Source organism: Heterodontus francisci, chromosome 1 (genome assembly GCF_036365525.1).
Source record: "Heterodontus francisci isolate sHetFra1 chromosome 1, sHetFra1.hap1, whole genome shotgun sequence".
Lineage (NCBI taxonomy): Eukaryota > Metazoa > Chordata > Chondrichthyes > Heterodontiformes > Heterodontidae > Heterodontus > Heterodontus francisci.
The window spans coordinates 128305374-128318653 of record NC_090371.1 but is presented as its reverse complement, the minus strand read 5'-3'; the positions used below and the strand labels follow the sequence as shown (position 1 = coordinate 128318653).

Sequence of the window (13280 nt, the reverse complement as noted above, 5' to 3'; positions counted from 1 at the left end):
AAGCATTAATGTATGAATGTTTAATTTGTCCAATGCCCAGTTTTAATGTATAATGTACTGTACAGTACTGAGGGAGTGCTGTACTGTCGGAAATACCATCTTTCGGATGAGATGTTAAACTGAGGCCCCGTCTCCCCTCTCAGGTGGACGCAAAAAGTCCCACAGCACTATTATGAAGAATATGGGAATTATCCCCAAAATCCTGGCCAATATTTATCCCTCAATCAACATCACAAAAATAGATTATCTTGTCATTATCACATTGCTGTTTGTGGGAGCTTGCTGTGTGCAAATTGGCTGCTGAATTTCCTACATTACAATAGTGATTACACTTCAAAAGTACTTCTTTATTTGTAAAGCGCTTTGAAACATCAAGTGGTCATGAAAGGTGCTATATAAATGCAAGTCTTTTAATCTTCAATTATTTAAATAGAGTTACTCACAGGTGATGGACTAGACACTGATTAAAAATGCTTATTTTTGTGATAAACCCATTTCAGCTGTTTTAATAAAACTGCACCAGGATACCACTCTTAATTACATCAATAAATATTTTATAATGGAAAAAACATAAACAATTACACTCTATTATGCCGTCCAATTGTGCTGGCTCATGGAAGATTTGATATTTGTGACTCTGCAAATGAGTTTGGGCAGAAACTTGAGGCTTAATTTTACTATGGTAAAACAGCATAAGTTCAAGTGCAGTTGTGTCTAGTTTCCAGATTGTCGCCAAAGCGAACACTCTATCCCAGTGTGTTATCATGTCTCTCAGAAACACGCCAAAGTATCTCACATATATCAAATTGCTTTGAAATGCAGTGACTGTAGTTTTGTAGCCATTTCGTGTGCACCAAGATCTCTCAAACAGCAATGTTCAGTTAATCTGTCCTCAGTAGTGTTGGTTAATTGAGGGGCCGGGCTTGGGATATCTCAAACCTCAGCCACCGGAATGGTAAGGCAGACCTTGGTCTGATGCTTTATCTTAAGGCTGACACCGCCAATGATGTAGCTTCTCAGTACTGCACTATTAGCCTGAATTATTTGCTTCATTCGTGGGCATGGGCTCATCCAACATCCTGCTGACTCACTAGCCCGAGTGTTACCAACTGATGCGAATTAACAGTCTCAAAGGATTAATTTTCATTGACCTTTCTTACCTCTGTTGCCTGTGTGCCCCCACCCTGTGATGAAGCAGTAGGTATCTGGTTTTGCCACTTGGTCTTTTCTGGGAAGGCAAACAGGTCGAACATAGCTAGTCTCAATTATTTCTTCACGCAACTCCACCACACTGATGTCATAATCAACAAACGCTCTGTTATAGCGTGGGTGCAAGATAATCCGGTTCACCTCGCGAGTCTGTGTAGATTCAGATGGATGGTCCAGATTGTTGATACCAAACACAACACTCCAGACAGCTGCATTTTCACGGCTACAGGGAGAGAAAAACAAGTCAAAAGAAAAAAGTTGCACAACTCATCTCTGTGCTGACTAACTCTCCAGGTAATTTGTTTTTGCTACAGCTGATGAATTTCTCTTTCTAGTGCAAGGCCACATCTATTATTATTGGAAGGCTTATGTATGTGCATGCTTCTGTCTAACTTCCTGTTGTCGAGATTCTTTTCGTAATACTTTTATAGGAACATAGGAGGAGTAGGCCATTCAGCCCATCGAGCCTGCTCTGCCATTCAATACGATCATGGCTGATCATCCACTTCAATGCCTTTTCCCCACACTATCCCTATATCCCTTTAAGTCATTGGTATTTAGAAATCTGTCAATCTCTGCTTTAAACATACTCAATGATTGAGCTTCCACAGCCCTCTGAGTTAGAGAATTCCAAAGATTCACAACCCTCTGAGTAAAGAAATTTCTCCTCATCCCTGTCCGAAGTGACTTTCCCCTTAATTTGAAATTGTGCTCTCTGGTTCTAGACTCCCCAACCAACAGTTTTAATTGAAACTGCCAATGTAAACATTTATATTGGAATATTCAATGAAAACATTTACCTGTCACACTCCAGATTCAGGCCTTCAGCCACTAGCTGGTGAGGCTCTAACTTCTCAGTGCCATTGCCCACCTACTCTGGCTCATGCTACTTTTTTTTTCGTCTCAGCTCTCTGTTGGGCCTGCAGCTGCGGCCATTTCCTGAGTGCCCAGCAGACACACCCTACCTCCTGATGTCCCAGTTACATTCCTTTCCTAACCTTCTGCTTTCTGCACAATGCTAACTTGATGCCTTGCCCTGGGGTGTGCTGCTGCCCTTGCACTCTTCCTAACTTCCCTGTGTCCACCCTCCTCTATCTCCCAACCCTACCTCTTACTCTTATAGCTTGCCATCCTGACTTTTCCTTCTGTGACCCCAATATTGTTCTTCATTGGCGAGGCAAAAACCTCTCACTATTTTGCTGCCTTCAGCTTCTCTCCTCTTTATAGAGTCATAGAGAGATACAGCACTGAAACAGGCCCTTCGGCCCACCAACTCCGTGCCGACCATCAAGCACCCATTTATACTAATCCTACATTAATCCCATATTCCCTACCACATCCCCACCTTCCCTCAATTCTCCTACCACTACCTACACTAGGGGCAATTTATAATGGCCAATTTACCTATCAACCTGCAAGTCTTTGGCTGTGGGAGGAAACCGGAGCACCTGGCAGAAAGCCACGCGGTCACAGGGAGAACTTGCAAATTCCGCACAGGCAGTACCCAGAACCGAACCTGGGTTGCTGGAGCTGTGAGGCCGCGGTGCTAACCACTGCAACACTGTGCCGCCCTCTTCTTTCAACCTCTTCTATTGTGACTCTGCAAATACATCTGTGCCTCCCACTGTGGCAACTTTGATCCTCCTCCCAGATTTGGCCTTCTCTCTGACATCAGACGACTCTCCATCTGGGCCTCCCCTACTCACAGCTGCCCCCAAGCCTCCCTTTTCCACCATCACACATACCAGAAAACAGAATGACATACATAGCTGAGGGCAGAAACAAACAGCCACTAGTAGAAATAAAATATCACTATGATCTCCAAGATCTGCTCCCACTCCTTCTTTCTCTCAAAAACAAACGACTATAGTGTGTGCAAGAGAGAGAGAGAGGAAACGCAGACTGGGCACAGGAACATGTGGAATCAACACATTATGACAAACACATATGGGCCAAAGACAACAAAGACACAAAGATGAGGAGGAGGAAAAATTGGTTCTGATCATAGCGGTTACCATAGAATCATAGAAATCATAGAAGTTTACAGCACAGAAGGAGGCCATTTGACCCATCGTGTCTGGGCCGGCTGACAAGTAGCCATCCAACCCAATCCCACTTTCCAGCTCTTGGGTTATAGTCTTGTAGGTTATGGCAATTCAAGCGCATGTCCAAGTTGCTTTTTAAATGGTATGCCTCTACCGCCCTTTCAGGCAGTGAGTTCCAGATCCCCACCACCCTCTGGGTGGAAACAGTTCTCCTTGAATTCCTTCTAAACCTTCTACCTCTTCCCCTAAATCTATGCCATTTGGTTACGGACTCCTGAACCAAGGGGAATAGGGCCTTCTTATCCACTCTATCCAGACCCTTCATAATTTTATACACTTGAATTAACTTCTCCCCTCAGCCTCCTCTGCTCCAAAGAAAACAACCCTAGCCTATCTAATCTTTCTTCATAACTAAAATTCTCCAGTCTAGACAACATCCTCATAAATTCCTCTGTACCCTCTTGAGTGTAATCACATCTTTCCTATAATGCAGTGATCAGAACTGCACACAGTACTCCAGCTGTGACCTAACTAGAGTTTCATACACTTCCAGCATATCCTCCCAGCTCATATATTCTATACTTCAGCTAATAAAAGCAAGTATCCAGTATGCGTTCTTGTCCAACTTATCCACCTGTCCATCCACCTTCGGGGATCTGTGGACATGTACTCCAAGGTCCATCTGTTCCTCTACACTTCTCAGTATCCTACTATTTATTGTGCATTCCCTTACCTTGTTTGCCTTCACCAAATGCATTACTTCACATCTCTCCGGATTGAACTTAATTTGCCACTGCTCTGCCAACCTGACTAGTCCATTGATATCTTCCAGCACTCTACAGCTTTCTTTTTCATTATCAACCACACATCCAATTTTTGTATCGTTTGTAAACTTCTTAATCATACCCCCTACATTGAAGTCCAAATCATTGATATATACACCACAAAAAGAAAGGGACCTAGTACTGAGCCCTGTGGAGCCCCACTGGAAACAGCAGCAGTCACAAAAACACCCATCAGCCATTACACTTTGCTTCCTGTCTCTGAGCCAATTTTGGATCCAACTTGCCATTTTGCCTTGGATCCCATGGGCTTTTACTTTCGTGACCAGGCTGTCTTGTGGGACCTTATCAAAAGCCTTGCTAAAATCCACACAGACATCATCAATTGCACTACCCTCATCAACCCTCCTCAAAAATTCAATCACGTTAGTCAGACATGACCTTCCCTTAACAAATCTGTGCTGACTGTCTTAACCCGTATCTTTCTAAATGAAGATTTATCCTGTCCCTCAGAATGTTTTCCAATAATTTTCCCACCACCAAGGTTAGGCTAACTGGCCTGTAATTACTCAACCTCTCCCTTTCTATACAATGGTTCATTGTTAGCTGTCCTCCCGTCCTCTGGCACCATACCTACAGCCAGAGAGGACTGGAAAATGATGTTCAGAGCCTCTGCTATTTCTTCTCTTGCTTCCCTGGAGATTTATCCATTTGGAGAGAAGTTAAACCCCTTAATACCTACTCCCTCACTATGTTAATTTCATCTAATATTTCACACTCCTCCTCCCTGATTTCAATGTCTATAATGTCCCCCTCTTTTGTGAAAACAAACACAAAGTATTCATTCAGAACCACACCAACATCCACACACAGGTTACTCTTATGGTCTATTATAGGCACTACTCTTTCTTTAGTATCCTCTTGCTCTTTATGCATTTATAAAACATTTTTGGTGTAGTGTTGTAGTATTTCGAAATTGTAATTGCACTGTGCATTGTGTGCTCTCGAGACTGCTGTAGAACACACATGCTAACAAAGAGAAAGTGAAACTAAGACAGAATAAATGGAGAAGCCTTTATGTTCAGCTGCTGCAGTCTTTGTCGCTCTGTCTTTGCCTCATAGCTTATACTAAACTCGGCTAGATCTCACTCAAGTGTCAAGGATATCAAAATGGCAATGTGTTAAACAGAAAATGGAAAAAGAAAACTGGAAACATTGCTTTCAGGTATGAAAATTTTGGAAGGTTTTTGTCTACTTTCACAGACAGCATTTTAACTTGCAGACTGTTAGGGTGACATACAGAAAGCTTGTAAGGTGTATACTCACACACTGATCTCTTCAAAATAACCATCCTATCAAAAAATATATAATTTCGGAACACTGCAGAGAGGTTTTCTTTGAAAGAAGTGCAATCCTAGATTCTTTATCACTGCATTGCTGATCAGTAGGTCCAACCTACTAGCTTTTGGTGTGCATTCAGAACCCATCATCTGTATCCCCATGTTGGCAAAAGTGGCTGCAAAGTTTCGAAGGCATGATGGCAGGTTTCGCAATCAAAGACTACACAAGGAAAATGACCTTACTTCTAGACAATGGAGGTGAAGAATTAGAAGATATCTTTGACACACTTACGCCTGAGCAAAATGACTCTGACTCAGAAAAAAATACGCTGACAAACTACTTTATGCCGAAGAAAAACACCATATACGAAAACACTGTCTTCTGATGCACTAAGCAAGAAGCAAACGAGACAATTGACCAATATTGTACGCATCTGAGGCAACTAGAAACCAGATGAGACTTGGGTGATATTGAACATGTTGAACGGGAAATCAAAACACAAATAATCGAGGGCTGTCTCTCCAGTCAACTACGCCAAAAAGTACCCTGCTGGAGTTTGCAAGATCACTATCACTCTCAGAGTCCAGAGCTACTGAGGTTGAGACTAATGGTAACTACCACACTCCAAGTTCAACTCCTGTGAACACTGCTCATTGCTCACATGCCAGAAAACCACCTGCAAAGCAACAACAGCTGTCTCAAACAGAGCTGCGACTTATCCAAAGAATGTTTCCACTGTGGCGGTGCTTACCCACACCAGACAGAGTGTCCTGCAACTGGTAAATGGTGTAAAGCTTGCGGAAAATCCAACCACTTTGCTTGTGTTTGTCGCTCATTAATAAAATCAACTACTTAGGTGGATGTGGTGTATTTGGATCTTCAGAAGGCTCTTGATAAGGCCCCACACAGGAGGTTAGTAAACAAAATTACAGTACATGGAATTATGGGCAATATACTGGTATGGATTGACAATTGGTTAACGGACAGAAAATAGAGAGTAGGAATAAATGGGTCATTCTCAGGATGGCAGGCTGTTACTAGTGGGGTACCGCAAGGATCAGTGCTGGGGTCACAGCTGTTCACAATCTATATAAATGATTTGGATGTGGGGACCAAATGTAATATTTCCAAGTTTGCTGATGATACAAAACTAGGTGGGAATGTAAGTTGTGAGGAGGATGCAAAGAGGCTTCAAGGGGACCTGGATAGGCTAAGTGAATGGTAGATTCAAGAATATGGTAGATGGAATATAATGTGAATAAGTGTGAAGTCATCCACTTTGTTAGAAAAAACAGAAAGACAGATTATTTCTTAAATGGTGAGAGGTTGGGAAGTGTTGATGTCCAAAGGGACCTGGGATTCCTTGTTCATGAGTTACTAAAAGCTAGCATGCGTGTGCAGCATTCAATTAGGAAGGAAATTGTATGTCAGCCTTCATCACAAGGGATTTTGAGTACATGAGGAAAGACGTTTTGCTGCAATTGTACACAGCCTTGGTGAGACCACACCTGGAGAATTGTGTACAGTTTTGTTCCCCTCATCTAAGGAAGGATATACTTGCCACAGAGGGAGTGCAAAGGAGGTTCACCAGACTAATCCCTGGGATGGTGGGACTGTCCTATGAGGAGAGATTGAGGAAACTGGGCCTGTATTCTCTAGAGTTTCGAAGAACGAGAGGTGATCGCATTGAAACTCACAAAATTCTTACAGGAAATGACAGGGTAGATGTAGATAGGATGTTTCCACTGGCTGGTGACTCTAAAACCAGGGGACATAGTCTCAGACTAAGGGGTAGCCATTTAAGACTGAGATAAGGAGGAATTTCTTTACTCAGAGGCTGGTAAATCTTTGGAATTCTCTACCCGAGAGGGCTGTGTGAGCTCAATAATTAAGCATGTTCAAGACAAAATTCAATAGCTATCTGGATGCCAACGACATCAAAGGATATGGGGATAGCATGGGAAAGTGGCATTGAGGTAGATGATCAGCCATGATTAAATGAATGGCGGAGCAGGCTCAACGGGCTGAATGGCCTACTCCTGCTGCTATGTTCCTGAGACTAATACCAACAGAAGGGTGCCACGTATGCGTACAAGACGAAGTAGCCAAAGTAGAGGCTGTTGACCCTGAACATACTTTTGAGCCCTCTCTCAGACACAGCAAACAGCCACATGTGGCAGTGACCATTAGCTGCTTGGATGTAGATGCTCTCAGGAGATACAGGAGCATCTGTCATTGTCATGGGAGATAAAACTTCAGGATTTCCCCATTCTCTGCAAACCAGGCAATATGAAATTTTTCCCTTACAACAGTGACAATCTGCTGAAAATTTTTGTAACATTTGAAACGACAGTCTCATTCAAAGACGCTAGAACGAATGCTCTATTCCATGTCATATCTGGAGAATGTGACACGCCCATCAGTTTCTACACAGCAACGGATCTGCACTTGATTGCAGTCACATACGTGATTCCTTCGCATAACAAAAACATTCTCCAACTATATGCTGATCGCTTCACTGGGATTAGAAAACTGAAAGGTGTTACATGCAAGCTGCATGTGGCGGCACAGTGCTGCAGTGGTTAGCACTGCAGCTTCACAGCTCCAGCAACCCAGGTTCGATTCCAGGTACTGCCTGTGTGGAGTTTGCAAGTTCTCCCTGTGACCGCGTGGGTTTTCGCCGGGTGCTCCGGTTTCCTCCCACAGCCAAAGACTTGCAGGTTGATAGGTAAATTGGCCATTATAAATTGCCCCTAGGGAAGGTGGGGATGTGGTAGGAACATGGGATTAATGTAGGATTAGTATGGATAGTCAGCACAGACTCGGTGGACCAAAGGGCCTGTTTCAGTGCTGTATCTCTAAAATAAAAAAAAATAAAAAAATAGATCCTAACATGCCCCTAGTTGTGCATCAACGGTGACGAATACCATGTCAGGGAACAGATAGACACCTACTTGACCTTCACATTATTGAGAAAGTTGAGGGTGAGCCACCCCTTGGATCTCACCCATACAAGTCGTCAAGAAACCCAAGAGCGAGAACCAGATTAGAATCTGCATTGATATGCGATCACCAAACCAAGCCATACAACGAGAAAGACACTTGACACCGACAATCATGATATCATAGAGAAAGTGAATGGTGCGAAACACTTCTCTAAACTTGACCTCAATGCAGGATACCAACAAATGGAGCTTGCAGAAGAATCGAGATATCTTACTGTATTCTCTACTCACATCGGTCTTTTCCGATACAAGAATAGGCTCAACTTTGCAGTCAGTTCAGCAGCTGACGTATTCCAGAAATTGATTCAATTTACACTTCAGGAATTGAAGGCAGGCTGAACATCAGTGATGACAGCCTCATCTATGGCTGCACTGAAAGTGAACTTGAGACACGCCTACGAGCATGCCTACAACGTCTCAGAGAATGTAACCTCACCTTGAGCAAAGACAAGAGCTTGCTCAATGAAAGCAGAATTGAATTCTTTGGTCATGTGTTCAGTTGTGAAGGAGTATCACCAGATCCATGGAAAGTTGAAGCCATTGCAAACACTGCAGATCTGACAAACCTGCAAGAAGCCCGGAGTCTGCTAGAACTTATCATGTACCTTAGTCGCTTCATTCCTGACCTCGTTATGCTATCTGCCCCACTATGCAATCTGACAAAACAGACTACCAAGTGGGAATGGACTAAATCACACCAACAGGCGTTCACAAAATCAAACGACATTTGTCAGAAAGCTGCACAAATGCCTATTTCCCACCTGAGAAAACCACCCAGCTGGTTGTGGATGCAAGCTCATTTGTCTTAGGTGCAGTTCTCACGCAGGAAGACAAGACGGGTAACCCATCAATCATTACGATGGCAAGCAGATTGTTAACGCCTGCAGAGCAACGTTATTCGCAAAGAGAGAGAAGCGCTCTCAGTCACGTGGGGTATTTTACACTTTCATCTCTACCTATATGGAAGCGAATTTAAAGTAATAACCAATCATAGACCACTAGTGAACTTGTTCAACAATCCACATAACAAACCACCCACTCGAATAGAACGTTGGATGCTCAAAGTACAAGAGTATGAGTTCCAGATTGAGCATCAGCCAGGCAAGCTCAACCCAGCGGATTGTCTTTCACGACATCCACTGCTGACAGTCCTACTAGTCATGAGGAAAAGGTTGCTGAACAACATCTTAATTATGTAAGCATAAATGCGGTATCAACGTCGCTAAAACTAGCCGACATCAAAGCAGCAACAAAACAAGATGAGGCTTTGCAACTAGGTATGGAGGCTATTGAATCACAAAACTGGAAAGACGTGATCGAGAAAGCATCTACAAACAAAATCGCTCACACACTACAAGGTCTTCACAATGTGCAAAATGAGCTCACCGTTACAACCACATGTGATCTCGTATTACACAACAACTGTATTATCACTCCACACTCATTGAGGGAAAGTGTTGTTGATATAGCACATGAAGGACACCAGGGAATTGTCAAAACCAAACAACTCCTTAGGGAAAAAGCATGATTCACAGGAATTGACCCCATGGAGAGCACAAAGTCAATCAGTGTTTGCCATGTCAAGCTACCACAATGTCAAACCTTCATGATGCTCTCAAGATGTCCAAACTACCTCCAGGACCATGGACTGAGGTCAGCGTTGATTTCACAGATTTTCCACAGGGGAACACTTGCTTGTGGTCACTGACGACTACTGCAGATTCCCAATCATGGAATTAGTTATGTCAACTTCAACGAAAGCAGTCATCCCAAAGCTTGACCGATCTTTGCTTTGTTTGGAATCCCTCAAACGACAAGCAGTGGCAATGGACCCCCATTCAACAGTGATGAGTTAAGCAAATTTGTGAACTACCTAGGGTTCACTCATCTGAAAATCACACCCTTTTGGCCAAAAGCTAAAGGTGAAGTCGAGAGATTTATGTGAACCTTGAAAAAGTGATACGTGCAGCTACAGCTGAGAACAAGTCATGGAAGCAAGAGTTATATCACTTTCTTCGTAATTACAGAACAACACCTCGCAACTACTGGAAAACCTTCAGCTACACTAATCTTTTTTTTTATTTGTTTGTGGGATGTGCACATCACTGGCTAGGCCAGCATTTATTGCACATTCCCAATTGCCCTTGAGAAAGTGGTGACGAACTGCCTTCTTGAACCGCTTGGGACGTCGTTACACCCACAGTGCTGTTAAGGAGGGAGTGCCAGGATTTTGACCCAGTGACAGTGAAGGAACGGTGATATAGTTCCAAGTCAGGATGGTGTGTGGCTTGGAGGGGAACTTGCAGGTGATGGTGTTCCCATGCATCTGCTGCCCTTGTCCTTCTAGTTGTTAGAGGTCACGGGTTTGGAAGGTGCTGTCGAAGGAGCCTTGGTGAATTGCTGCAGTGCATCTTGTAGATGGTACACATTGCTGCCACTGTGTGCTGGTGGTGAACGGAGTGAATGTTGAAGGTGGTGGATGGGGTGCCAATCAAGCGGGCTGCCTTGTCCTGGATGGCGTCGAGCTTCTTAGGTGTTGTTGGAGCTGTGTCCATCGAGGCAAGTGGAGAGTATTCCATCACACTCCTGACTTGCGCCTTATAGATGGTGGACAGGCATTGGGGAGTCAGGAGGTAAGTTACTTGCTGCAGAATTCCCAGCCTCTGACCTGCTCTTGAAGCCACAGTATTTATGTGGCTACTCAGTTCAGTTTCTGGTCAATGGTAACCCCAGGATGTTGTTAGTGGTGGATTCAGTCATAGTAATGCCATTGAACATCAAGGGGAGATGATTAGATTCTCTCTCTTGTTTGAGTTGGTCATTGCCTGGCGCTTATGTGGCACGAATGTTACTTAGAACATAGAACAGTACAGCACAGTACAGACCCTTCGGCCCACGATGTTGTGCCGACCCTTTAACCTACTCTAAGATCAAACTACCTACATATCCTTCATTCTACTATCATCCATGTACCTATCCAAGAGTCGCTTAAATGTCCCTAATGTATCTGCTTCTACTACCACCGCTGACAGTGCATTCCACGCACCCACCACTCTCTGTGTAAAGAATCCTTCTTCGTTAAAATGAGAAAAGCCCTAGCTCCCTCAACCTTTCTTCATAAGACATGCCCTCCAGTCCAGGCAGCATCCTGGTAAATCTCCTCTGCACCCTCTCTAAAGCTTCCACATCCTTCCTATAATGAGGCGACCAGAACTGAACATAATATTCCAAGTGTGGTCTAACCAGGGCTTTATAGAGCTGCAGCATAACCTCACGGCTCTTAAATCCAATCCCCCTGTTAATGAAAGCCAACACACCATACGCCTTCTTAACAACCCTATCAACTTGGGTGGCAACTTTGAGGGATCTATGGACGTGGACCCCAAGATCCCTCTGTTCCTCCACACTGCCAAGAATCCTGTCTTTAAGCCTTTATTCTGCATTCAAATTCGACCTTCCAAAATGAATCACTTCACGCTTTTCGAGGTTGAACTCCATCTGCCACTTCTCAGCCCAGCTCTGCATCCTGTCAATGTCCCGTTGCAACCTACAACAGCCCTCCACACTATCCACAACTCCAGCAACCTTTGTGTCATCGGCAAACTTACTAACCCAGCCTTCCAGTTCCTCATCCAAGTCATTTATAAAAATCACAAAATCAGAACAGATCCCTGCGGAACACCACTGGTCACCGAGCTCCAGGCTGAATACTTTCCATCTACTACCACCCTCTGTCTTCTATGGGCCAGCCAATTCTGTATCCAGACAGCCAAATTTCCCTGTATCCCATGCCTCCTTACTTTCTGAATGAGCCTACCATGGGGAACCTTATCAAACGCCTTGCTAAAATCCATATACACCACATCCACTGCTCTTCCTTCATCAATGTGTTTTGTCACATCCTCAAAGAATTCAATAAGGCTTGTGAGGCATGACCTGCCCCTGACAAAGCCATGCTATCTCTAATCAAACTATGCTTTTCCAAATAATCATAAATCCTGTCTCTCAGAATCCTCTCCAATAATTTGCCCACCACCGACGTAAGACTGACTGGTCTGTAATTCCCAGGGTTATCCCTATTCCCTTGAACAAGGGAATAACATTTGCCACCCTCCAATCATCTGGTACTACTCCAGTGGACAGTGAGGACACAAAGATCATCGCCAAAGGCGCAGCAATCTCTTCCCTCGCTTCCCGTAATAACCTTGGGTCTAGCCTCACTAGCACGTGGCACCGGTATCAATCCTGAGATTACTACTCTGCTCGTCCTGCCTTTTAGCTTCCAACCTAACTTCCTATATTCGCTTTTCAGGTCCTCATCCCTTTTCCTAGCTATGTCATTGATACCGATGTGTACCACGACTTCTGGCTGCTCCCCCTCCCCCTTAAGAATCCTGTAGACTCGATCCGAGACATCCCTGACCCTGGCACCCAGGAGGCAACATACCATCCGGGAGTCTCGTTCGCGACCACAGAATCTCCTGTCTGATCCTATAACCATTGAATCTCCTATCACTATCGCTCACCTATTCTTCCCCCTTCCCTTCTGAGCCACAGAGACAGGCTCAGTGCCAGAGACCTGGCCGCTGTGGCTTTCCCCTGGTAGGTCCCCCCCCCCCCAACAGTATCCAAAACGGTATACTTCTTATTGAGGGGAACGGCCACAGGGGATTTCCCTCCCCTGACGGTCACCCAGCTACCTTTATCCTGTAACTTAGGTGTCACTACTTCCTTATAACTGCTCTCTATCACCCCCTCAGCCTCCTGAATGATCCGAAGTTCATCCAGCTCGAGTTCCAGTTCCCTAACGCGGTCTGTGAGGAGCTGGAGTTGGGTGCACTTCTCGCAGGTGAAGTCAGCAGGGACATAAGTGGTGACCCTTACCTCCCACATCCTGC

General features: G+C 44.3%; 1 protein-coding gene across 6 annotated transcripts in view; it reads right to left on the bottom strand.

The window, feature by feature from the left end:
• The window catches only part of corin (corin, serine peptidase), a 261008-nt gene that overhangs the window by 10407 nt on the left and 237321 nt on the right, over positions 1-13280 (bottom strand). For all 6 annotated transcript variants that reach the window (XM_068035959.1, XM_068036006.1, XM_068035969.1 and 3 more), the window contains one exon: positions 1161-1432. In XM_068035959.1, coding sequence (XP_067892060.1) covers positions 1161-1432 — 272 coding nt within the window. The remainder of the gene's footprint in view (positions 1-1160; positions 1433-13280) is intronic.